Source organism: Pezoporus flaviventris, unplaced genomic scaffold, assembly GCF_033815535.1.
Source record: "Pezoporus flaviventris isolate CSIRO_AGI_PZ_B2104156 unplaced genomic scaffold, CSIRO_AGI_Pfla_v1 ptg000066l, whole genome shotgun sequence".
Lineage (NCBI taxonomy): Eukaryota > Metazoa > Chordata > Aves > Psittaciformes > Psittacidae > Pezoporus > Pezoporus flaviventris.
In genome coordinates, this window is record NW_026892614.1 from 3,805,418 (window position 1) to 3,831,180 (window position 25,763).

The window sequence follows — 25,763 nt, forward strand, 5'->3', positions numbered from 1 at the left end:
GTTGCTAAACCAGAGAAAAACATGCCACATACACAAGTATATACACACACTTAAAACTAAGGTGTTTATTACATGCTAATTTTACCATAATCGGTGCAGGCAGAGATGATGCCTCTCCATTGCAGTGTAACCTGATAAATGCATAGTGTCTCGGAATTCCTTCAGACACTTGCTGCCTATTTGAAGGATCTGCAGTCTCGGAACTGGTATCGCTATGCTGAACACCAGTATGCTCACTATAACAATGTAAACATGGCAAAATGTGAAACACCAGGTGTGAAAAGAATTTCGGCATAGAGGACTTTGTGGAAGGTTTTTGTTTGAGATTTAATCAACATACACACCTACTTCTTTCCTTAAAAGATCATTACAAGCCTCTGGAAAGGAGTGTTATCGAGCAAACTTAGATGCTTGGCTTCTGTCCTCACCATTGTTGTTGCTGGCAGCCATAGTGAAATGATGCAGTGTATTTAAAGGAGGCCAAATATATCCTCACTGGTATGTGGAGGAAGTTTCCACAAAAGTCATACAAAAGAAAACACTGAGCGCAGAGATCCATTCTGCTGTGTCCGTGCAATGTTCATCCAAACGGCTTACTCGTGAGAAAATAAATAGTGCTTTGTAACACTTCTCAGCTAAGAAAACGGCAACGGTTGAATTTAAGTGTACGAGGTACAGGAAGACTTCTCATGGGCAAGAATGGTCTGTGACAGTCCATCAACACTTGCTGTGTTATCGTTGCCATCTTCATTTTTCTGTGCTTCACGGTGAGCAATCAGCTGTCCTGTAAACGAAGGAAAATAGGCACATGCTAGCAAAAATGGTCAATGGAAGCACGAGGCTTTGGACATATAAACTTTATGGGTGGCAACAACAAAACTCAGACCGATATCCTACCCTAGTCTTGATTTGTGTATCAGAATGCTAGTTCTTGTAAGTCTAATACGGAGCCCATAACTGTGCATTGCAAAGGTGCAACAGCACAGAATTTGGTCAGATCTCCATCAGGCTATTTTAATGATTCAAAAAGTGCCCACCTCCTAAAAGCACATACTGAATCCAAGACCCAAGCCCCCAGTTACAGTAAGTACAAACTGCAGTGTAGAAAACGGGTATCTATGGATGATTTGACAGAATTCTGAAAGTAACTCGTTCAAGAAGCAGTGGCAAATTTTAATGAAAAAGCCTCCTGAAATTCATAAAATAACTTTGAGACCTCAGACTCTAGCATATTTTACACTGTCTTGGCTTCTTCTGCAACTCACCTCAGATTCCTGTGTTTCTGGGAGGGTTTCAATTCCATTGTGATCCTGTATATGTTGTGGGGCTTCAGCTTCTGGCTCTATATCAGCCTGCACACTGGGCTTTTCATTCTCCCATTTTGCAAAGCCTTTGTTCTTCCCAGCTTTGCCATGGAATTTGGACTTCATTTTGGGGAAGGTATGGGAGCCGGAATCGTTCCAGCCTGGCTCATGCCAGAGTGGTTCTGTCTGTGTGGCTTGGCTGGTGGTCACCCTCTGCAGCCGCACCGAAATTTTCCGTGAAGAGCCAGTGACGAGGGTGATCGCTCTGCCATCGAGGTCCTGATGCTCCGCAGCCACGCTGGGAAACTCAAACACGTCATCTTGGACTGAAAGAGAAGGTGGAATTGTTTATTTTAACTAGTCTACTTTGAGATCTTTACAGAAAGGTAACTTAAGTCTGGGGCAGGAGGAGCTAATCCCCCTATAGGAAGCAGTGGTAGAATTAGCAATATCCATATGCTGCTTGGAAACTGATTTTGACCTTGTGTGTGCGCATTTCCTTCTTCCACCTGGACGCTCAGGGTATGAGGCAGAGCTAGAATTGTGCCCTGTATCTCCCAGCCCCTGCCCCTGAGTGGTTTATAAGCAAAAGTACAATTTCCCTAATTAATTAGTTTTATTTCTTTTCAGCTGGGATAGAGGCACCAGTATAGAGGATAGGGGGCCTTAAGCAGGAGACTAAGGTCATCACTGCAGGAAGTGATGTTGTAATCTGACCACTGAACACAAACCCCAGTGCAATGGAATGCACAGTGCTGCTCTGTGCGTTGATACAAAGGGAAAATCAAACATGGCATCAAGGACACTGGCTGTGAGAGAGGATTCCAGAAATGGTTTTAAATAGGAACAAGATGCTCTCACCTGGAGGCAGGGATGGACTGCTAGGCAGAGAGCCGTGGTTGCTACCTACTGAGGTTCCTCTGGAAAATTTCCTGCATGCTAGCACAAGCAGGTCTCTGCATTGCTTATGGCAGTTGGCACCGCAGTCTGTAAAAAAAGGCGTTGTCAAGTCACCAGATGGAAAGTCACAACTGTCTGGTAGTCCCTCAGGGCTATTAGCAGGCAGATACAGGTGGGACCTTTGAAGGAAGGTGCGAAGGGAGTTACAGAAACAGATCATTTGGTGTGAAGGGTGTTATAAAAAATAGATCATTTCCATGGCAGCCATTAGTAGAAATCTGGCAGCATCAGGAAGAGGGGATGATATTCCGTCAGAAATTAGTCTTAAAGAAGCAACCTCGAATTACTCGATATTTGACTCAGCAGGGCCCATTATAGTAAATACACTGGAGCATCCGTACTCTTGATTCTGACAGGTAGAGGTCAGTGTAGACCACTGTAGGTTAAAACTAGTCGAAGAAACTCAGTAAGCAGCAGCAGCATAGTAAAAGCTCTGATGTGTATCAGCCATCCAGATGAAAGTCGCTGAGTGCCTGCACACATATCCTCTGCTGGGCTTTGCATCACTGCAGGTACACTCACCACTAGGTACATTTATTTGAAGTGTGACTGCAGTACAGATCTTACCTGCAAGAAAGGTCCAAAGGGTGGAGGATGTGTGCCCCAAACACAGGCTCTCTCTCCTCTGTGTCCCTGCCCTTGTTTGAAAATTTCCATCTCCCTTGTTTCTCTGTTGCTGCTCCACAACCTAACATGTTAGCCATCACCAGAGTGTTGTGTTTCTAACTCTGCTAAAAGAGTCATTCTGCTCTAGCAGTGCTAGCATGATGGATGAGAGCTCTCCCATCACCTTTTTCATATGACTAATACAGAAGTACCTGCACAGGTGTGGTATTGTCTGCCCTAAAGGTATCACACCCACTTCCTCACACCCTCCCCCAGTCAGTAAAAATCTCTCTTAGCAGCAGAGAATCTCTTTTGTTACTCGTAGGCCACACAGTCTGGCTTTATCTCATTACCCACAATGCAGGTAAGCAGCAGACCCAAACAGATTAACTCCCTCACTCCCTCCCCCTGCTAGCACAGTGTCAGAGGTTCGAAACAGATGACAGCTCTGTGCTCAAAGACAGAAATCAACCATAACGGGTGCAGCACTCCAGTGATGCTGGTGTACAGAGCAGCTGGTAGCTGCTGTAGCAAAGGGCAGGCACTAATTGCACTTGTTGACCACTAAGATCTGAGTGAGCAGCTCTGCTCTCTTACTGTCATGCTTCATTGCCTGTAATTTTGCCTTTACAGAACCACTTCTGCTCACTCTCTCCACTGGGCTGTTGTTAATAAGCGATGCGGGACAGAGACAGGACATACTTTCAGATCTCAAGATGAGTTTACAGGGGTGCTGTGACAAAACACAGCACCCTGACCCTAACAGTAAAAGTATGGGCTGCAATTAACCCTTTTGTAGCTGCTCAGATGACAGTAGTGAGGAATAGCTGAATTAAGCACAATGGTTTAGCCATGGATGCTTTCCCCACCCCTCTCTGAGGAAGAGATGTTGATGGGTGGACAGGGAGAGCAATAGGATGTATCCTAAAAATAAAACACTGCAAATTTTTCATCTTTCTCCTGGGAGCCAGTGTAAGACTGAGGGGAAAAAAATGCATACAAATACAACTAGGAAGCCACAGCGTGAATGTTCCCTTGTGAATAACTGGGATGCAACTACAAATGTGAAAATCAACAGTGCCCTTCATCCTGAGCTGGGCTGCTTGAGAAATTAATAGGTCCAGGACTTTAAAGCTAATGAGGACCATAACAATGTCATTCTTGGTCTGATATTCTTGCTCAATATGGTGCAAGTACTGCATAAGAAATTAAGCATGTTATGAAAGCAACAGAAAACTGTAACAGCTCTAGGGTTTTTTTTAAGTCGACTGTCTCAAGAAACGGTCTTGCAATAACATCTGCTGGGCAGTCTAGGAATTAACTATTTCTCTATTTCTAGCTCAGTCGCTATTGCATTGCAAGGACAGCTAGGCTTCACTGCAGGCATGCGGACGTACATGACAGACAGCATTGCCAACAGACCTTTTCCTGACCCCATGTTTCAGGAGATATATTTCAGGATGTCTTGGTGTTAGGATGAGGACACTCGGTTTTCCAGGGTGTAAGGTCTTTGCTGGTAGAAAGTGACACCTCATGGAGTCAGGGGCTGCTTTGGGCCTTTAGCTCAAGAACCTATGTGTTTTCCTACCGGGTGCCATGTCCCCTAATGCAGTGCGGCTTCACAGTGTACCAGAAGTCACTGTTCACAGACAGTACGAAGTGTAGAAGCAAAATTTGGATGAACAGATGATATTTTAGTAAAAAATACAGTTAGCCTACTTGTGCTAAACCCCTCCACATATAGCTTGAAAAAATCCATGCAATATTTATTTACCTTTGCATTTGTAGCCTTGTTTGATTATGCCCCAGAGCTGCAAAGAAAGACAAAAGAACGTCAAGGAATCAGAAAAGAAAGCCGGAAGGAAAACAAGGTCACAATGAGGAAGTACCAATGGCTACAACAGCACAAACAGGATACAACTGCTTTTAACACCCTTCCTGTTAGGCAGACCTTCCCCTCTAATTGTGATAAGACATGTGTGGCTTTCCCCCCTATTCCTACTACTTACAGTGGGACTACCAGAGAAGGAGACACACAGATGACATTTGATTCCAGAAATGGGTGAAAAATTGCCATCGTATCAAACTTACTGAAACCAGCAGAGCACATTCTGCTACTAGGCTCACTAATGTTATCTGTGGGGGAATTTCCAGTGTACCTCCATTCTCCAGATACATGAATGAGCCAGGCCATCCAAACACAGCAGAAGAAAGAACCACTGGGGATAAAAATTAAGCTCTTGGTTCCCATACTGGTCCCCAGCACACTTAGCCACAGCAGTCTGATTTGTACACCTGACTTTTTCCATTAAAAATGGCTGAAGATTGAAACAGGCAGAAAAGCCACTGAATTCCATCTTTGTGTCCTCCCAGAAACTGTCCTTGTTGATGCATATAATGACCAAATGCTAAACTTCCAGGATACAGTGTGTGTCATCCCACTTTTGGGAAGTAGGGTTGCTTGGAAGTAGGAAAATTCCCTGCCAAATTGTTATCTGTACACTCAGAAGTGCTGTATCTACAGCCATGTCATTATAAAACCAAGCAATTTCACTCTCAGAGGCAGAAAGAGGAAGGGGCAGCTTTTCTAGCTCTAGCATTAAAGGAAAAAATCAGGGACTCCAGTGTTTGTTTATCATGACCTCATTCAAAACATTACCAGGGAGGGTGAGCAGGCAGCTGAAACTGCACATGGATCCATACCGTATCTATAGGAATCCATGCACAGTCTGCAGGGGCTGAATAAGGTCTTTAAAGAAATGTTCAACAGGAAGAGTTGGAGAAAATTCAGAAATCAAAGGAAAGAGTAAAATAAAGAGAATAGGAAGATTCCAGGGGAAAAAAAAAAATCCATATACTGCACAAATGAATTTGCAAGGAAAAAGGGGGGCTTGGAGAAAGCAAAATAGATTAGGCAAGGTGGAAGAACAGTGAACAACAGAACAGAAAGGTCAGCAGTGGAGGAAGGGTCCATAAAAAGCCTGCTGCTTGTTCTTTTCCAACTAATGCTGTATGTAAGCCCAGTCAATGCAGTTGCTGTGGTAAGGCAGTGAGAGTGGAGCTTCCCAAGCCCCTCTTGAATGGACAGTAATGACCTTTTTGCCCAGGTCTCTTTGCCTGGATCCCTGTAAGAGACATGGATTGTTATTTCTTTCATTTAAGCTCCGATCTGTTCCCACTTTCTCCTCACCTTCTCAGCTCTGTACCTTTCTCTTACTCAAACTTGGCACCACAGTTGGGGTTGCACACCACAGTGAAAGTGCCATGGCATGAATTCTGACCTAAAGCTTTGAATCTGTCTGACACAGCTTTTCTGCAAAGCTGGCTTGAGCCAGCTGCAAGGTAAGAGGATCTGTGCAAATTCAGATTATAAAGCTCAGCGGGACGGCTGGTCACCTACTCTGCCACAAGGTGTAACTCAAGCTGTGGCACGGAACTGTGACCAGCCATGGGCATATCAATTTTATGCTGCTTAATGGCAGCAGGGTTTAGATTGACCTTTAAAGTTCATATCTTTTTAATAACAAATATTTTATTGAATACTGTGTGCATTGCACTGTCATGTCAATTCATCCTGCTGCACTGTCAGCGCACATTATTTTGACTGTGAATCAGTGCATCAGTTTGAAATCAGATTTCCACCCGTGGATGAGCAGCACTGAAATGCAGAACAAATACGCAGCAGATTTTGTAGTTGGTTCCTGTCCTATCAGCTCAACTCATCCACAGAACAATGCCAATGACTTCAGTGAGTTGACAGGAAAAAATGACCTTATTTCCATTTCCTGTACAACCCCTTACTCATTTGTATTCCTGTATTGGATGTAATCAGGGAGACGTAAAAAGTCCAACAATAGCCAATTAGCAAATTGATGCAGGAGAAAAATATCTGGTGGTGAGGACATTGCAGGGCAGTCCTCAGGCCTTGCTTTGCTGTGGAAGCCTTCCAAATATGAACTGACTGTCACGAACACAATGACGTCCTCCTGAGGCTGCAGGCAATCTGAAACAATAGACTCAGACCAGTGACTGCCTGAGCTGTCTGCTGGAGCTGTCAGCTTAAGAGCCCACCAGCACACTCCTGAATCAGCACTGACCATGTTGCCTCCAAGGCTTTTGCAGTTCTAGCAGAAATAGGTGGAATTCCCTCTTTCCCATGGCCTTGATCAGCGGTTGCAGTAGGGACCACGAGCATCTGAACATGACTGACACATCACAAAAAAAGCAAGCGGAAGGTGGGAGGATGGACTAGAGCAGGAACACCAGAACTGGCCTGAAAGGAGGCACATTTTTGCACTTAGCAGCGCTGTTATTGTTACTTCCAACTGTGGAGAAATATTACTTAGTGGAAAAGCTCACTTAGTACAAGCTGGAGATTTCACTGTGACAGCAGGGACAGATCGGCTCTGGAGAGCAGGGATCACAGTCTGAATTTATAACCTGTATGTGGGCCACACAAAAGCAGAGGACATGACCCTCTGTCCTTACTGCTTTGGCTGTCTACATGGAAACATTTGCTTTTGGTGGAGTGTGTGCATTAAAGTAACTTTTAAAATCATAGTAATTCCTTTTTCTTTACCATACTTGGTTTGAAATAGAAAAGTTGGAGGAGGTTTGCGAGCAACACAAGTATTCACAAAAGCAATTATTTCCCACCTATGTACTAAATACTCTAATAGGTGGCATCTGGTAAGTTATGTCGGAGAGAAAAAGGAAAAACAAAGAAACAGAACCCCTTACAAATAGATTAAAAAATTCTTATTGTACAGAACTGCTGGAAGCTCTTTTGATTTCTTGACCGAATTAGAAGATCTGTTAATTCAATAGAGAAAAGATTAAGGCTGTTATGGTCATTCGGAGAATTATGAACATGCTATGTTGCCATGTGCAATTTCCTGAGAAAGAACTGCTTTTGCTTCATCTACATCCTCTGTTCCAGACACCCATTTTCCCTTGCGCTTATTTACATGGGAAATCAAGCCAAATTAAAGACCTTAAGATAAACCAAGTAAATCCATTCATATAGTCTCTAATATCCTGACAGAATAGTAGACAGTCTCTAATATTAGCTGACAGAATTTTGTTCTCCCACACGCCCCACAACAGTAAATCTTACAAATGCCACTTTTTTTCAGGAACCACCAAAACAAAACTGGGTAGCACAGCTACAACATGAGGAAATGTTTTGTGCTTCTGAATGCAAGGAGATATTTGCCCAAGAGACTTTACAATGCATGGAGCCAGTTTCACCTGGTCTACGTCAAAGGGTAAATGTGTTTGAGACAGATACACTATTGTTAAAGACATACTTACAAATCCTGCACAGTGCTCACAGAAAGTTGGTTTAAGATAGGTCATCTCCTGAAAGTTATGAATAAACCCTGGTCCCATTTTACATTGGAACTGTGATTTAGCTCTCAGGAAGTAAGCCATCATTTCCTCTTTGCTTATAAGACCATCTCTGTCAGGGGAAAAAAAAGTAGATTAGGTCTGTTGCTGCTCATGGCACTGAACAATTCAGGTTTTCTCACTGCAAAAAGCATGCAGTGCACCTAGCACATTCTTTGAAAAAGCTGTAACAGCCTTGGCAGAAAAAAATCCCTTAGAGCCTTAGTGGTTCTTACCTTTCATAAGAGAGCAAACACCGAACTTATAGCATGGACCTTGGTTTCTCACCTGCTCATGGTATCAGAGCATAGACTGGGCCATTAGGTGAAGGATCTTGACTTACTGTTTACACAGACCAAGCAGTTATGTCCCTGGCTGATCACCAGCCTTGACAGCCAAACAGATTCTGGACAACAAGAACTATCAAACCCAGTGTGCTAGGAAACATATATTATATATATAATATATATTATATATATGCTAGGAAATATATATACCACACAGAATACATGCTACCCTTCCTCCACTACATACACCCATTTCCTCTCTACTGCACACAACTTATTTTTTTCATCGCTCTGATGGCTGGTCTGGATAAAGCATCTCCACTGTAATTTGATGGTACTGTAAGGGTCTTGACTCAGTTCCTGCAGGAATTAAAGCTACTACATAAATAATTTTTAAAGTACCAGGTAAAGCAGGACCCCAGCATGAGTGGGCTTATAGAATTGATTAGAGCTTAAGAAGTTAAATGAGAACAGAATTCAGCCTTTGGTGATCCCCTGTTACTTAAGTGAGATGTCAGACACAAGAAGCTTGGGAGACACTGTTTCTTCAAGAATTACTTTTCATGAGTATTTAAATCGAGGAAAATTAAAAAAAGAAAAGGCCCACAAAGAAATCTCCAAACTTACTGGTCTTTGTCCAGCACACAGAAAGAGTCCAAAAAGGGGAAGTTGGCAGCTATACTTTCAAAGTCTTCCTGAGAAATATAGCCATCATGGTCATGATCATAATTCCTGAAGACAGACTGAGGAAAAAAAAAGGAAATTATTGTCCTAACATCAAGCCTATCTTGAACTGATACCAGCTCTTCAATCCTATAATTACATATAACTTAATGTTCCACATTACTAGTCAGATGCTCTGTTGCCTTATTCTATTCCTTTTATTCCTACTTTGTACTTCAACACATATATTTATTGGACTATAGGGGAAAAAAAAATGGCTAATTTTTAAAGAAAACTTGACCTCAGTATTTATCTAGTGATGATCCTCCACACCTCTTCAGACATAATTATTCTTGTTTTATTTTTCTTCTTGGAAATGTCACTGAAATTCTACCCCACGTGATTATACTCTCTTTGCTTCATTATGTATGCTTTTTAATCACAAAAAAATAAATAAATAAAACAAACCCAACTAAACAGAAGCTTTCCTATGAGTATTTCAGATGGTTTTGGCTTCACTTCTCTTTTAGTTGGTCACCTCTGCTCTGCCGCAGTACTGTTTCAATCTGATTCATTTACTAATACCTTGATACCCACACCATGACCATTTTGCATTCGACAACCATTCCCTCCCATCAACCTACCTCAGCTTACCACTAAGAAAAAACAGACATGGGATCAAATTTAAAAGATTGCATAAAATGAATGGAAGCCCTTATTAGCTGCTATGGAAGTACTGAATTCGGTGTTACTAATTGTGAAGATGTGCAAGGGGCATTACAGCTATATGTGAGGCTGATGGGAAAGACATGAGTGTCAGAGTCAACATGACTATCTGAAAGACATATTGACGAACAAATTCTCTCATTAGATTAAGAATTTAATACATTTAGACAAGAATTTAATACATTGAGATCTCTGAAAGGTGTTTACATTGTCCTCATTTAAATGAGAAGGTGATGAAGCTGATTTCTAAGCACCTAGCAAATGATCTGTAACCAATGATTGGCAGACCTCAAAAAATGCATTATCATGAAGAAATCAATGTGCAAACCCAAGTAGTATTCAACACTTAGCAATAAAAACAATGCCTTAAAGCACAACTCAAAGCAGCTAGTAAATGACAAAGATTGGAAAAAACAAAGACAGCTGTACAGAGTGGTGTGGACCTTTTGGCAAGCTGTATCCGCAACAGCCCCAAAACATGTTTTAATCCTGTCAAACTCAAGACCATACTTCCTGGACCAGGCCAAAACTGTGGAATGAGGGTTGCATCTTCCCCAACTCAGGAACAAGAACAACCCCTCCACCTAGCACATTCTGGAAAGATTAAAGAGTTGCAACAGACTCAGTTAAACAAGCTGTCAAAGAGAGGTTTGGATGTGGAGTGATTTTTATCAATGCACATGGCACTGACAAAAGTGATACAGGAGCAGCACGTGCAGTTCTGGCATCCCACATTAAGAGAAAAATGAAACTTTTGAAAAATAAGATCATATACAAGAAGTAAAACACGATATATTTGAAGTCTGAGTGAGACAACTGAAGACTTCAAGTTATCTTAACAACATAACACGTTTAATGACCTGTAACACAGATGAGGTGAAAATTTAATAGTTCCTCCCAGGCTTAGTTATTAATTTGTAAAAAGCAGAAGGAAATATTGCTTCATTATGTACAACACATTCTTGGTTTCCCTGGATGCTGCTTAAATCACTAAAAGTCCCTTAAACACTAACACAACAGGGCTCAGTCTCTCCAAATGGACCTGGTAGTGTTTGGCTTCGTTTGCATTACCTAATATATCAACTTCCAAACTGATGCTGGAAGATCCTAGCTATAATTCTCCATGACCTCATGCCTACATTTTTAAAGCAATACCAACAAAGTGCTGTCTTTACGATACATAATATGCTCTGAACAGTCAAATGACAGCAAGTTGAAAACCAATACAGGGTTTCTGAAAAACTTCTCTGGTCCTAGTAACACGTGAGTCCTTGTTTCTGAACATTTGCTCTTTTGCATCACGAAACCTGCTAACTAATCCCATAGCTGATTGCAAGAATAAAAGAAATAATTCCAAATGTATCAGTAAAGGCTCAAATTCGTTATTGGATGTCTGAAATTAATCCCAACCATAAGAATCTCTTGCAAAGCTTGTAATTAATTATGATGATGACAATATCCAAGCTATCATTCTCTTTGACCAGTATATTCTTCCAAATACTTACATCCACCAGCTTTCGTATGTGCTTGTTAATGACTGTAGGGTCAGGTTTTGGTACCACTCCAGATGCCCACTCCAGTGGCACTACTGGCTTGTTGGGGGTTGTCGGGGAGGTAGGCTGCTGAGAGATGGATCAGAACACAAAGACTTTCAAATCTGAATTATGAAGACAAATTTCCCATTAAAAGCAGCTCTGTGTGTCAGAGCTACAACCACAAACTACTGGAGTCCCTGTGCTGTCCCTGTGCTTAGCGAAGCATCAGGCAAGGTTTTAAAGGGTTGATTGCCTTTGCTGATGGCTTCACTTGGGCTCTTTGTGGCACCTCACAGCTAACGCTGGCAGTGGCAGTGCCCAGCAAGGCAGTGCCCAAGCAAAACCAGGCAGACTCCTCACTGCCATCTCTAGAGGGTTCAATAGCAACAAGAATGGGAGGAAGAAGGAAGGAATGAGAATCTCTGGACACAGTAGACATCAGAGATAGGTAAGCCCAGAAACCTGCTTTTTCCCTTCCTTGTAATGCTCCTGAGGAACTCTCCACCACAATGCAGCCTTGCCCCAACTCCCTGCTGGTGAGACTGTGGCCAGGAGCCATGCAAGGGGCTGCAGCAGCCTGAATAAGTTAACGCTCCTGCTCTCTGCAGCACCAAGAAGGCAGCAGGATGCAAAAGCAAGGGAAGAACCACGCTCTGCAATCCCACTGGTTTCCAGCCGAGATGTGCCAGGATGCACAGCTTAATTCATCCAGGCAGCCTGAGCAGAAAGGGGCTAACCTTTGACTTGCTTTGCAGAAAAAACCAGTCAGACTATTTTATTCTGTAAACAGCTTGGTCTTGACAAAATGGTAGCTGACAGCTCACTTGAGGCACAGCGCACGCAGCCCAACTCCCTCCACACCGCTACAGTGCTTTGGGAGAAGCTGTGGCACACAGCTCAGCTTGTTCAAGCAGAAAATATAGGACAAACCTGAACACAGTTTCAGGTAAGGCTTCAAAAATCATCAGCATGAAAAATGCTGAAAGGCGTATTGGCCTTTTCCTGCATCTGTCACTGGATATGTAGCAGGTGAAACAGTGTCAAGCAGAAAAAATACAGTACGGTTTGGATCAGAAGGAAAATGGCCCACAGCCTCAGAAAGACTCCTGAATTAGCTGTTGAGCAAAAAACCCATTTCCCATTAAACTGGTGTGAGTTGAGAGGGAGATAATTAAGCCACGCAAAGATGCTACAGTTATCATGTGTATAAAAAAAAGGTATCGTAGATTCTGACACTGAGATGAAAAATGGTCACAAAGTCATAAAATACTGCCTTTGGTAGGAAAACAAAAGGGTGTGTTAGCGGGTTGCTTTATTAACCTGCACAGGTAAGTTTGGGAAATTAAAATCACTATATGTACATAATTCAATTTCACCAAGAAATACCGTGGATCCAGACATCCAGCTCTATATGCCAAAACTACTTACAGAATGTTTTAATCCTAAAACTAGTGGCATTGCACAGTGATGGACCACAGGCTGGCAAGTGCTTTTGCTCTAGAAATATGTGGAAACGCAGCAATCTTTTGAAGATGACACGTTACATGGTAACATGTAACATGCCAGTATTGTAATATTCTTACAGCTATGGTCAGAGCAGAAATTTGAAGTGTGCCTTGTCTTAAAAAAAAATCTTAAGACTAAATGGAATGAAAGCATCAGTATCAAAGTGTCAGAGTCTGCTGGACTACTAAGCCCTCACAGAGCTTCTAACTCCTCTGGTCCAAGTGCACAGTGGCAGAAAGAGTCTAAATCCATTGGAGCCTTTGCCTGTCTTCTGGATCCTTTCATTTGAAGCCTTCTTCTGTTTTTACGGGGTTTTTTTGACAAGTTGAAATGAAAACTTCATGTTCTTGCCCGCTAGCCGAAGGGAAATGTTGGTTTCTTCTATTTCACTCATTGACTCGTATGAATAACCATAATTTTATTTCTGTGAAATGCATGTTGTGAGGAAAGGTACCAACGAGTGTCCAGAGACTACCAGAGACTGCCTAGCTGAATTTACTGAATGTTCAGAAACACTGTACCTGGGCATGCTGTTTCTGATTCAGTCTGCATCTCCTGTCTGTTTCACCAGCACAAGCATAAACTGTATTGTAGACTGAGAAAGCATATTTTAAGATGGATGTGAACATCTGCTTATTTTGGCACTGAAATAAAAAAATGTGTGTGTCTTCAGTGGCATCACTGCACCAAGGAGAGCTGCCTTCTAGGCAATAGCTGCACCAGTAAAAGCTCCCAACAAGAGGGTAACGAATGCCTGGGGAAAAGCAGGACAGTGTGACAGGGAGATGCTGTTCTACAGCTGGAGGTCAATCTTCAGTATTTTCTTAGGCTTCTATACTGACTGAAGACTCTCCTCCCACTTTTAGCAGAATGAAGGTCAAGCCCCTGTTAACAGCAGGCTCCTGTGCTTACGGATGTGCCTCCAAAATGACTGCAGCAGCATGAGGCACTTCCTCTACAGTGCACCTGCACAGGAGCTGTACCCATACAACAATAAGAAGCAGTTGGAATGACACAACTACGCTGTCATGTTGCCTTTGACAATTTTTTTCCACATACAAAAGCTCTACAGATTCTTTCCCCTCTAATATAGCTTGTGTGCTTTGGCATTCCATCAAAGAGAAGTATGCTTCAAATAGTCTGGCTTCTGTCTATTCAGCTGTAGCTTTTTACCCATCGGGATGCTGCAACAGCTCAATGTCACTGGTTATTTATTGATCATTATGCAGTAGTCTCCCACAACTTCTGGGTACTGTTGAAGTTCATAGCACTGTTTATATTGCTTTTGTCCTCCCTAATGTTCAAGCTGAAGATCAAAGCAGCGGCATGGTAATTTTCTTCATCTACAGTAGTGGCCCATTAGTCCTTCCACAGCATAGAGCTGTAACAAGTCAACTCTGCTGGCAGTAATGGGAGCACAAGGGAGCCAGAATGACTATGAAAAATGGCAGCTGTTATGGTCAAATCATATCCAGCAAGGACTGGAAGCTCAGCAATGAAATTAAAGGTGTTCAAACCAAGTTAAGATTGACTATGGAAATATTCAATAGCTTCTTTACTATTGGTCATCATTCACCATTGAAAGCACACACACAGAATGCTCAAACTGGTTCCCAAGAATGATAATCATCTTAAAATCCAGAAAAGCCTTATACTTGGAAATTAAGGGGTTCTACTTCCTTGTTTGCGTTCAGGAATACTTCAGAAACATATAAAGCACCGAAATGAATCAGCTCAGACTACTGGACTCTGCCCTCACACCCTGCTAAGCATTTCCATTAGCACACCCTGCTAAGCATGACCAGTCTCAGATTTGCTGGTCTCAGATTTGAGGGTGCTCAACCTGAGAGCATCATGTGCTGCATATGACAGGTCATAAGAATGTTAATGCACCAACGAAAGGCTCAGAGGGAAAACCCAGACTCTGGCAACAAAGAGTAACACTATAAATGAAATTCAGCTATTAATTAGGAGATTTACCTGCATCCTCAGACTTGCAAAGCATAATGAAAAATGCATCAATGCATCACTATATTTAGCTGCACACACTAAAAAAGAGTAATGTCTATTCTAAGGTGTTTAAATATTATTTGAGAGCCCAAGATACAGCCCATTCTACATAAGCAAACAGTTTTTAGAATGTTACAGCTAATGCTGTGCCTTACCTAAAACAAATCTTTGGACTCTGTGTTGTTTTATATAACTGCACCAGCATCCAGAAAATAAAGTAGTGGGCACACAGTGACGTAACTTACAAAGGGTATCTTCCCATAGAGAAGAACAATGGTTTCCAGAACTCGCAGAGGTTTTGTTGAAAAACAATGAGTAATGAAGTCACAGTATCACAGTATCACAGTATGTTAGAGATTGGAAGGGACCTCGAAAGATCATCTAGTCCAATCCCCCTGCCGGAGCAGGAACACCTAGATAATGTTACACAGGAATGCGTCCAGGCGGGTTTTGAATGTCTCCAGGGAAGGAGACTCCACAACCTCCCTGGGCAGCCTGTTCCAGTGTTCCGTCACCCTCACTGAGAAGAAGTTTCTTCTCAAGTTTAAGTGGAACCTCTTGTGTTCCAGTTTGTACCCATTACCCCTTGTCCTATCATTGTTTGCCACTGAGTAGAGCCTGGCTCCATCCTCGTGACACTCCCCCTTTATATATTTATAGACACTTATAAGGTCACCCCTCAGTCTCCTCTTCTCCAAACTATAGAGACCCAGCTCCCTCAGTCTTTCCTCATAAGGGAGATGTTCCACTCCCCTAATCATCTTCGTTGCCCTGCGCTGGACTCTCTCCAGCAGCTCCCTGTCCTTCTTGAACTGAGGGGCCCAGAACTGGACACAATATTCCAGATGCGGTCTCACCAGGGCAGAGTAGAGGGGAAGGAGGACCTCTCTCGACCTACTAACCACCGCCCTTCTAATACACCCCAGGATGCCATTGGCCTTCTTAGCCACAAGGGCACAGTGTTGGCTCATGGTCATCCTGTCGTCCACTAGGACCCCCAGGTCCCTCTCCCCTACACTGCTCTCTAACAGGTCGTTCCCCAAGCTATACTGGAACCTGGGGTTGTTCCTGCCCAGATGCAGGACTCTACACTTTCCCTTGTTATATTTCATCCAGTTATTCCCTGCCCAACTCTCCAGCCTGTCCAGGTCTCGCTGGATGGCAGCACAGCCTTCTGGCGTGTCAGCCACTCCTCCCAGCTTAGTGTCATCAGCAAACTTGCTGATAGTACACTCAATTCCCTCATCTAAATCGTTGATGAATATATTAAATAATACCGGTCCCAGTACTGACCCTTGAGGCACTCCACTAGTTACAGGCCTCCAACTAGACTCAGCCCCATAGACTACAACTCTCTGGCTTCTCTCCTTCAGCCAGTTCGCAGTCCACCTCACTACCTGATCATCCAGACCACACTTCCTCAATTTAGCTGTGAGGGTGCTGTGGGAGACTGTGTCAAATGCTTTGCTGAAGTCAAGGTAGACCACATCCACCGCTCTGCCATCATCCATCCACCGTGTTATTTCCTCATAAAAGGCTAAGAGATTGGTCAAACATGATTTCCCCTTGGTGAAGCCATGTTGACTGCCCCTCATAACCTTCTTATCCTTGATATGCCTTAAGATGGCACCAAGGATAAGGTGTTCCATCACTTTCCCAGGGATGGAGGTGAGGCTGACCGGTCTATAGTTACCCGGGTCCTCCTTCTTGCCCTTTTTGAAGACTGGAGTGACATTTGCTTTCCTCCAGTCCTCAGGCACCTCTCCCGTTTCCCAAGACTTGGTAAAGATGATGGAGAGTGGTCTAGCAATGACTTCCGCCAGTTCCCTCAGCACCCGCGGGTGCATCCCATCTGGACCCATGGATTTATGGATGTCCAGATTGCTCAACTGGTCTCTAACCCATTCCTCATCGACTAAGGCAAACCGCTCCGTCGACCTGACTTCATCTGAGGTCTCAGGGGTACAGGGCTCTTCAGGACTGCCTGCAGCAGAGTAGACAGAGACAAAGAAGGCATTCAGTAACTCTGCCATCTCTTTATCTTCTGTCACCAGGGCACCCATCTCGTTCATCAGTGGGCCTACATTGCCTCTGGTGTTAGTTTTGTCTGCCATGTATTTGAAAAAGCTCTTTTTGCTGTCCTTGACCCTTCTCGCCAGGTTTAATTCTAAGGATGCCTTAGTCCTCCTAGCTGCCTTCCTACATCCTCTAGCAGCAGCCTTATATTCCTCCCAAGTGGCCAGCCCCTCCTTCCATGACCTGTAAACTCTCCTCTTCCACTTGAGCATACCCAGCAATTCCCTATTTAGCCACGCAGGTCTCTTGGCCCTCTTCCTTGACTTCCTACGTGTCGGGATGCTCCGATCTTGAGCACGGAAAAAGCAGTCCTTGAATGCCAACCAACTATCTTGGGTCCCTTTACCTTCAAGCAGCCCTGCCCATGGGATTTCCCCTAGCAATTGCTTGAAAAGGCCAAAGTTTGCCCTGCTAAAGTCCAGGGTTGCAATTCTATTTGGTATTCTACTAGTCCTGCCACACAAGATCCTGAACTCCACCATCTCGTGGTCGCTGCAACCAAGGCAGCCCTCAACCCTTACTGCTTCGACCAGATCCTCCTTGTTAGTGAGGATGAGATCCAGCAGCGCTCCTCTCCTGGTCGGCTCATCCACCATTTGCAGGAGGAAGTTATCATCCATATACTGGAGGAACCTCCTGGACTGTGGCTGGGTTGCCGAGTGGTCCTTCCAGCAAACATCAGGGAAGTTAAAATCCCCCACGACGACCACGGCCTGTGACTGTGAGGCCGCTCTCAGCTGCCTGTAGAAGGCCTCATCAACCTCCTCACCCTGATCTGGTGGTCTGTAACAGACACCTACAACAGTATCGCCCCTGCCAGCCTGCCCCTTAATTCTCACCCACAGACTCTCAACTCGCTCATCATCTGTCCCTGGACAGAAGTCAGTGCATTGTAGTTCCTCCCGCATATAAAGAGCAACCCCACCACCCCGCCTGGCTGGCCTGTCTTTCCTGAAAAGGACATAGCCCTCCATGACTATATTCCAGTCATGTGAGCTGTCCCACCACGTCTCTGTAATTGCCACCAGATCATAGTCTCCTGACTTAACACAGGTTTCCAACTCCTCCTGCTTATTTCCCATGCTGCGCGCATTGGTGTACAGGCATTTCAGGGAGCGAGCTGAGCACACCGATTTCACCCTAGGATTATAGGAGGCCTCCCAGTCTTCATTAATTCTGGAGCGCTGCCCCACTGGGGCAAGCCCAGCTACAAGCCCATCCCCCTTCGAATCTAGTTTAAAGCTCTCCAAATGAGCCCTGCTAATTCGTGTCCAGCATGTTCCACTTTTTACTTCTCCCAATACGCACTAAAACTTATAAATATTGACTGTATTCACTATGCAAGCAAAACACTAAGATGCTTTATGTGAATGCAAATAAGGAAACATATTTACTGCAATTTAAAAATGTAATCAACTGCCTGCAGACAAAATAAGCAATATGTCAAAATGCAGTAAAAGATAACCTACAGATTTGGAGGTCCTTGGTTCCAGCACCAGTGAGAGCTTGTAGATATCGTCTTCAGTGTGATAGAGGTCCAGGGACAGCTGTATGCAAGAAAGACGTAAAACCAGCAATATTTATTAAACTGTGTTGGATATGCCAGGCTTGTAAGCATACCTTACAAGAGATACACCTCCCACTGAAGCTAGACAAAAGTTTTGCTACTCAGAGCTCAGGATACATGCCAGAACTGCGGGTGCAGATGCTGGGAAAGCAGCTTTTCACAAGAGCTAATGTAACTGACACTGGTGAGCACATGTTGCTGCTCAACCCTGTACTGAGAGGAGCAGGCACTGTACTCAAGGGCTGTCACAAGCTGCATCCCAACACATTCAGTGAGATTGGCTGGGTGCTAATCTTCAAAGAGGGACACTGGCAATGAAGACCACCCTTATGCGAAACACTTTCTTCTAGCAGCCCAGTGGTCATGAGAGATCTCAAGAGAAATCACCTAGTGAATACAAAACCTTCAGCAAAGAAGTTGTAAAGGCACTAGGCTAGAGGGACTTCAGGTTCTGCTCAAATTTGGTTCCTGGAGACCAGTCAGCTCTGCAGCTTACTGCAGCTCTTCTACAGAGGGAAGCCAGGTTTGGCAGCAGTGCTGATGCAGCAAAGTGCTCCACGAAAAGCAATTCAAGTTACTTTAACCCAGCTTGGTCTGCTCCTGATCCTCTCTCAGCAAGTAAGACAAATTCCCTTTCAGCTTCTTTTAGATAAATGAAAGCTTTTTCTTCCATGTTTTCATTCTTTTCCCTAGAGGATTTATTGAGAAAAAAGAAGGGGCATAAATATGCTTAAAGTAAGATGAATCTTTGTTTCACTTTGTCAGCTGGGGTCTTGCACTGATGCAGGTCTGCAGTAAATTCCTCCTTTTTTGGAGTGGTGAAGGACAAAAGTAATCAACACTGTGGCTAATATTTTCCAATGAGAGGAAACGAGCATTGCATATTTCCTGTGATCATGTCCCTACATTAACTGGCTTTGGAGTAATTGACATTTTCTGAAGTTACCATCTACATTGCAAATCCCCAATTAAGGTAAGATTGAGCTAAAAGGATGTTTCCCAGCAGGCAGATAGAATTACTACTGACTAAATGACTGTGTCAGAAGGCTATTTTTAGAGAACCTGAAGTGCTGAATCAGTAACAAGCAGAAGCAGGACCAGCAACACTGTACTACAGAACCACCTCTAGGAACCACCTTCTTTAAGGCAGAATTTTGTTCAGTGAGTAAGACAGGAGACAGAGCAAACACATGGCTTTAGAGATGTCTTGATATTGCACTATTCATTTTGTCTAGCTGTAACACTACACTGATTTTTGCAATTCATAATTTGGTTATGGGCACCCATGAAAGTCTGAGCACCCTGCAGGTTCCTTCGCCCAGCTGTCATGCTGCTGTCACATGGGAATGTAAAGACCTGTCCTAAAAGTAACGTAGATTCAGTAACTGCTGTAATAAATATTGTTCATGTACTTAATTATTCAGTGACTGAATTCTTAGGTTCTTTGGTGGTATAAAATAAGCAGAACAGTGTTGGAGCACATGATATTACCAGAGCAGAATTGCTAGTTCAAAAGGCCTTGTCCTGTTCCTGCTAAAGAGCAGTTTTCTCAGCAGGCCAGGTGAGCAGGGTGTGGGTTCGGGGATGGAAAATCACTGGTATTTACTGAGCAAGTTTGTATTTTCCCCTCCCTGAACTATCTGACCTTAACATAAGCGGCAGTTACAACTTGATTAAGCACGTGTAAGCACACAGCGGACAAGGTATTGTCTAGTACAGACGTTTGAAATACTTGCAAAAACATTACAAGCACGATGACTGTTCATTTACATAAGCTCTCATTTTATATTTTATTTACAGGTTTGCTCTGCTGGATAAAGCCCAATAGGAGCTTTCCTAGGAGAACCACCACAGCAGGTGGCAGTTTCCATTCTAATTTGACTTTCATTGCTGTCCTATGTTGCCAAGCATTTTGGGGGGGTGGTGGGTAAGGAGGGTGGGGGTGTGATCAGAAATGCACAACATTTATTTGGTAAGTGGAACTTACTGAACACAAGTTAGGGAGGGTGACTTTCAATTTGATTGTTTAGATATTTCTCATTCTCTTCACTAGACTGTCCAAATGACTGGGACTTTCCAGTCATTTGCGTATAGTTTCAGAGCAGGTTAGATAAATATCTGTTGGGATCTAAAAATAGTGGGGTGAAAATGGTGCCACCAAATAAGTTCTAGTGCAGTTAGTATAAATACATTGTACTCTAGCTGAGACATTGAGATCCACTTCCAATCCACAGAAAGTGATGAAACATTTACCTGCAGGCTTTTATCACATTGTGAAATAAAAACAATGTGGAAATAATGCACAGCAGGTAAGGAAATCCCTTAAGCATCCTTACCAAATGTAAGTTTCCTAATGATGAAAGTGTCGTTAGAGCTGCTCTTTCTCTCTATTGCACTGCCAAGCTTGTGAGTAGGTCCTCTTTACTACTTCTGCTTCTTAGCTCCAGGTTTCAGATGCCAGGGACTGGCACAAAACTGGGTACAGAGTCAGTGGAGCTGGAGCAAGTGTGGCTGATAAGGCAAGAAAGGAGGAAAAACCACACAGACTAAGAGCAAGCATGCACTGAGTCCATCTTTATGTAACACACTCTTGCTCACCAGCAGCTGAGTCCTGGCACATTTACTCCTCTTGCCCATATAACACAGACTCATTTACATATGACATGAGAGGACTTGCATCACTAGAGCTCCCTCTCAGCTTTTGTAGTCTCCTATGCAGAGGGCCTGTTGTCTACTACCAAGCCCGTGCCCTAGCTTTTAAGCCAAACTCTCACTTCATAGCTCTTAACACAGTCTCCCCAAACACAGAATCATAGAATCATAGAATGCTTTGGGTTGGTAGGGACCTTAAAGATCATCTAGTTAGATACCCCCTGCCACAGGCAGGGCCACCTTCCGCTGGACCAGGCTGCTCAAAGCCCCGTTCAACCTGGCCTTTAACACTGGCAGGGGGCAGCAACAACTTCTCAGGGCAACCTGTGCCAGTGCCTCAACATCATCATTTTCAAACCACTTGAATGTATCAGCTTCCCCAGAGTGGATAGGCCTCCACCATCAAGAAAAGAAAAACCAGGGCAAATGCCTACATGGCCACAAAATACTAATGTTATCCTTTTGTGCAAGTTCTTGTACTAGCAAACCAACACCCAATGACTTTATTTGTCAAGCGAGCACAGGCCAGGCTGTTAGCACTTGCTAAGTGTGTTGCAAAAGGCAGCACTGCAAGGGATGGAGGCCAGGCAAGAGATATACACATGGCTTATCAGGACAAAATACATACTAAAAGCTTGCCCAGATAGAAGCAGCTTAATGGAAAAACAGCTGAAGTGAACAAATAGTTGAGTCAGCTGATTCACATGCAAATGAAATGCACTCTACACACCTATACACATTTACTAGTTTTGAAAAGGAGTTTCTCTAAGTAAGTTAAAGATGAGAAAAATTTTTACAGTTTACATTAGAGAATGAAGACCTAGCAATAAGTGAAATAATGATTTCTTCAGGCTCTGGAAACAGGATGACTTTGGCAGCAAGGGAGGCTAAATCTGTTAAAAGACCATTTGCATGTAGCAAGGTCAACTCTTTTTAGTTGGCAGTTCTTGTCAGCTTTGGGCTGCAACACTAGCTTTTCTTCTCTTCCTCTGACCCCAGCCTAAAACATAAAACTTTCTTATTAACAGAAAGATGGACAGAATCATTTAAAGAGTAATGACTTACATGGCAGATGAACGCTGTCAAAAAGAAGAAAATATTCTATTCATATGTACAAATAAGGGAAACTCCTACAATGTTAGAATCAAACTGAGAACATTCATTTTATGACATGTACCAAAAGTCTGGTATAGGAACTTTCTGTTGATCTTTGACTTTTTCTTTTCGTGGAGTCACCATCTTAAATCAAATGTACTTGACCCATAACTACGCTTCCAGTGATTACTACAAAGACAGAATTACCTTGGAGGTGTTTTAGGCTACCTACAGCTGTCTACCTAGGATACCCATGGCTGTCTCCACCATTACTAAAAGGTACCGCCATGGAATCATGTTAATAGGTAACAGCAGCACAAATTAATTTTAGCCCATGATCAGGTCTGGAATCAACACTGCAGAATGTAACTTCATTATTTACAATCAGATTGGCTCAGCTGTAACCACAGTCAACAGAGTTATATTAGGAATGGATACATCAAAGTATTTCACGTAAGTGAAAAAGTAATAATGGTCATATACTCAATTATCAAAAAGGGGACTGAAAATTAATTCCTTTTAGCATTGTCAGTTGCATCTTTAAAAAAATACATGTTTTATTCAGTCTTTTTGAAATCTCTGTTTTGAAATAGGACCTTCAAATCCTTATCTGTAATTTGTATGTGCAAGTTTCAAACCTCCACAAATGCAGCCAATGCCAAGGGGGGAGGAAAGGAGAAATAGTAAGGGTTGCAGGAATTGTTTAGCCACATGTAAGAGCAATTTTTTTTGTACTGGATAGAAAGAGTACTATGTCACACATGAAGCATAGTAGAGAAAGGACAGAGCAATGCCCAACTTGGAATTCTGCTTGTGTGTCCATGTCAACACATCACCTGATCTTTGCACAGAAGACATAAGCCTCAATTCTAAGTGCTCAGAACTTAGTTTTAAATTCTCCTAGCACAAATAACAGCCCTCTTTCTGTCATCCTTAAAATGATTCATGTATAACAACCCTGTTGCTTCTTCCAGCCATCACATACTACAGTAATGAAACTCTTTGCGCACTTGTTTTTGTTTTATATTCTCTCCCTTTTCTTTTACAAAACTGGGATAAAAATGTGCACTTATCTCTATAGATATGAATATTCCTACTGATATTCAACATCTGAATAACAGAAATGAATTGAAACATGCTCAATACTTACGGTTAGCAGGTTAATTAAATCCATATTAGGCTCTAAATGATGAGAGGCAGTCTGCAGGGAAACTAGTTCACTCAAGGTGATGGAAAGCTGTTGCATTTTCACTATGTTAACTTTGTTCTCACCTATCCAGTCAGGAAAAATTACATGGACAGCAATCAAGTCTTTCAAATGAACTCCTAAAATAGGAATTTTGAAGCCAACACAGTCAGCAAAAGCCTTGCGGTAGTTGCAGTAGTTTCCATTGGAAGAGACCAGCTCTGTCATTTCATTCCAGTCCTACAAACAGCCAGAGAAGCAAGTCTCTGTGAAAGCATTCATAGAATTTCCTTAATCTGGTTTAAATGAGCACAGTTTATATCAGGGTAACGACAGTGTTAGTTTTCTCTCTGGCACAGGCAATCAAGCAGAGGATCTCCATGAGCCGATCTTTCTCCACCAAGAGGAATGCAAACAAAGTGCCCTTGTGGATGCTCTGCCATGATCCAAGTACTGTGCTGGTGAGACACCTGCACTGCAGAATCCATCAGACCTCAGAGAGGTGATGCTCTGCTCATTATCTCTATATTCTGAAGTCCACCATACCTTTGTGACTTCTGAAGAGAGATGAGAATGAGTTTCTTTCAGACGAGAAATAGAGCTGTGGCTTAGACCTCCCACAACTGCCATCAGTGTATTGAAGTTCTGGAGCTGAAGGAGCTTCTGCAGGAGAAATTGATCATGGATTATGAAAAGTAAATGAAATATATGTGGCAGCTATCTCATGTCACACACATCAAGCTAAAGGAGACCATCTGTCACTGCTAAAGCAGAAATCGTTAAACCAGGAGACATAACATAATGGTTCAGCATTTCTTTATTTAATTAGCTTAGGTCCACAAGAAACACACAGTAGTGACAGTTGTCAACTAGAATACAACAAAGAAAAATTAATTTATAGTTATGTCTGCTAGTAAAAAAACACAGATATACCACACCTGAACAAATAACGTGCAGTGATGTTGAACAGGCTACTGTTCAACAGGTAAAACTATTGAACAGCCTACACAATCCTACTGTTCAACAGGTAAAACTATTGAACAGCCTACACAATCCTACTGTTCAACAGGTAAAACTATTGAACAGCCTACACAATCCTACTGTTCAACAGGTAAAACTATTGAATAGCCTACTGTTCAATAGGTAAAACTATTGAACAGAATACACTGAGGAAACAGCACAAAGAGCATTCAGTTCATTTGTTTACTGCAATCTCGATTTATATTATTGCTTCATAATGGAAGAAAAAGAATCATATACAAGACTTACCTGTGCAACATTGATAAACTTTGTGATTACTTCTGCCCTTTGCTGGGGTGTTGGTTTGCTGAGAACCATGAGCTGGACCCATTTGGAGATACCATTAAATAAAGCAATAGATCTCTCCAAAGTAAGATTGTTCTCCAAGCAGCCATGGATCACATAGCTTTGGTAGTCTGTGAACTAACAAAGGGAAGGCATTTTCAGTAAAAAAGTGGACAAATTAAGGATAAAATTGAAAGTGATTCAATTTTATTTTTTTTTTCTCCTCTTGTTTAGAAAATGACAAAGACTCAGGCTCAGCAGACCCTGCTGCAGCTCTGTCACTCTTCACATGAGCTTGAACTGCATCCCAAGCAGCTAACTGAGCACCTATTTTCTTCCTCTTATGTAAAAAATATCTGTTTCACAAGAAGCTACTTCTGATAAATCTTGCCCATTTTGATGTTATGGTTATGATCTGTGTGCTCATGGACGTGGCTCTACATGGGAGAACTATGGCTCCCAAGAATTAAATGTCCCTAAATGTTTGAAAACATTTTTCAGCTGTCCCTTAAAAACAGACTTTCAGAAGCTTATGACACAACTTTAGCTTGCTAGCAGTGTAAGCCAACACACAATTCTTGGTCTTCCAGCTGATCAAAAATTGCCTGCTAGAAGACCATATGATGACATACACGCTAACACAGCAGATGCTTGTCTCAGAACTGCAGATAGATAAACAGTATTTCAGTGTTCAGTTACTTTAAAATGCTTTTTGTTACAGTTAACACCCCCCTTCCTTCTCCTCCATCCTTTTCCCCCCATATTTTTATTAAATAGGTAAAACCAAAGACAGGATTCAGACTAATCATATTCTACAGTTACATAGCTTTGAGATAATAAATAGTAAAAGATTCATTAACTGTAATTGGTTGCAGAGAAACATCTGATATTGCAAAA

The 25,763-nt window shown here is 42.7% G+C and overlaps 2 protein-coding genes across 6 annotated transcripts in view; one reads left to right on the plus strand and one right to left on the minus strand.

Moving 5' to 3' along the window:
• The window catches only part of FAM98A (family with sequence similarity 98 member A), a 185,086-nt gene that overhangs the window by 23,837 nt on the left and 135,486 nt on the right, over positions 1-25,763 (plus strand). The window lies entirely within an intron of this gene.
• The window catches only part of RASGRP3 (RAS guanyl releasing protein 3), a 50,411-nt gene continuing 25,293 nt past the window's right edge, over positions 646-25,763 (minus strand). For 2 of the 5 annotated variants that reach the window (XM_061471011.1, XM_061471008.1), the window contains 11 exons: positions 24,831-25,004; positions 24,108-24,224; positions 23,526-23,801; positions 18,531-18,608; positions 11,440-11,553; positions 9,173-9,288; positions 8,184-8,331; positions 4,645-4,681; positions 2,166-2,291; positions 1,266-1,630; positions 646-784 (listed from right to left, as the gene is read on the minus strand). In XM_061471011.1, the coding sequence (XP_061326995.1) occupies positions 776-784; positions 1,266-1,630; positions 2,166-2,291; positions 4,645-4,681; positions 8,184-8,331; positions 9,173-9,288; positions 11,440-11,553; positions 18,531-18,608; positions 23,526-23,801; positions 24,108-24,224; positions 24,831-25,004 (1,560 nt within the window). In that variant the 3' untranslated portion in view covers positions 646-775. Of the gene's footprint in view, positions 785-1,265; positions 1,631-2,165; positions 2,292-4,644; positions 4,682-8,183; positions 8,332-9,172; positions 9,289-11,439; positions 11,557-18,530; positions 18,609-23,525; positions 23,802-24,107; positions 24,225-24,830; positions 25,005-25,763 lie in introns of all 5 variants that reach the window. The other 3 variants (XM_061471007.1, XM_061471010.1, XM_061471009.1) reach the window with 3 other exon arrangements.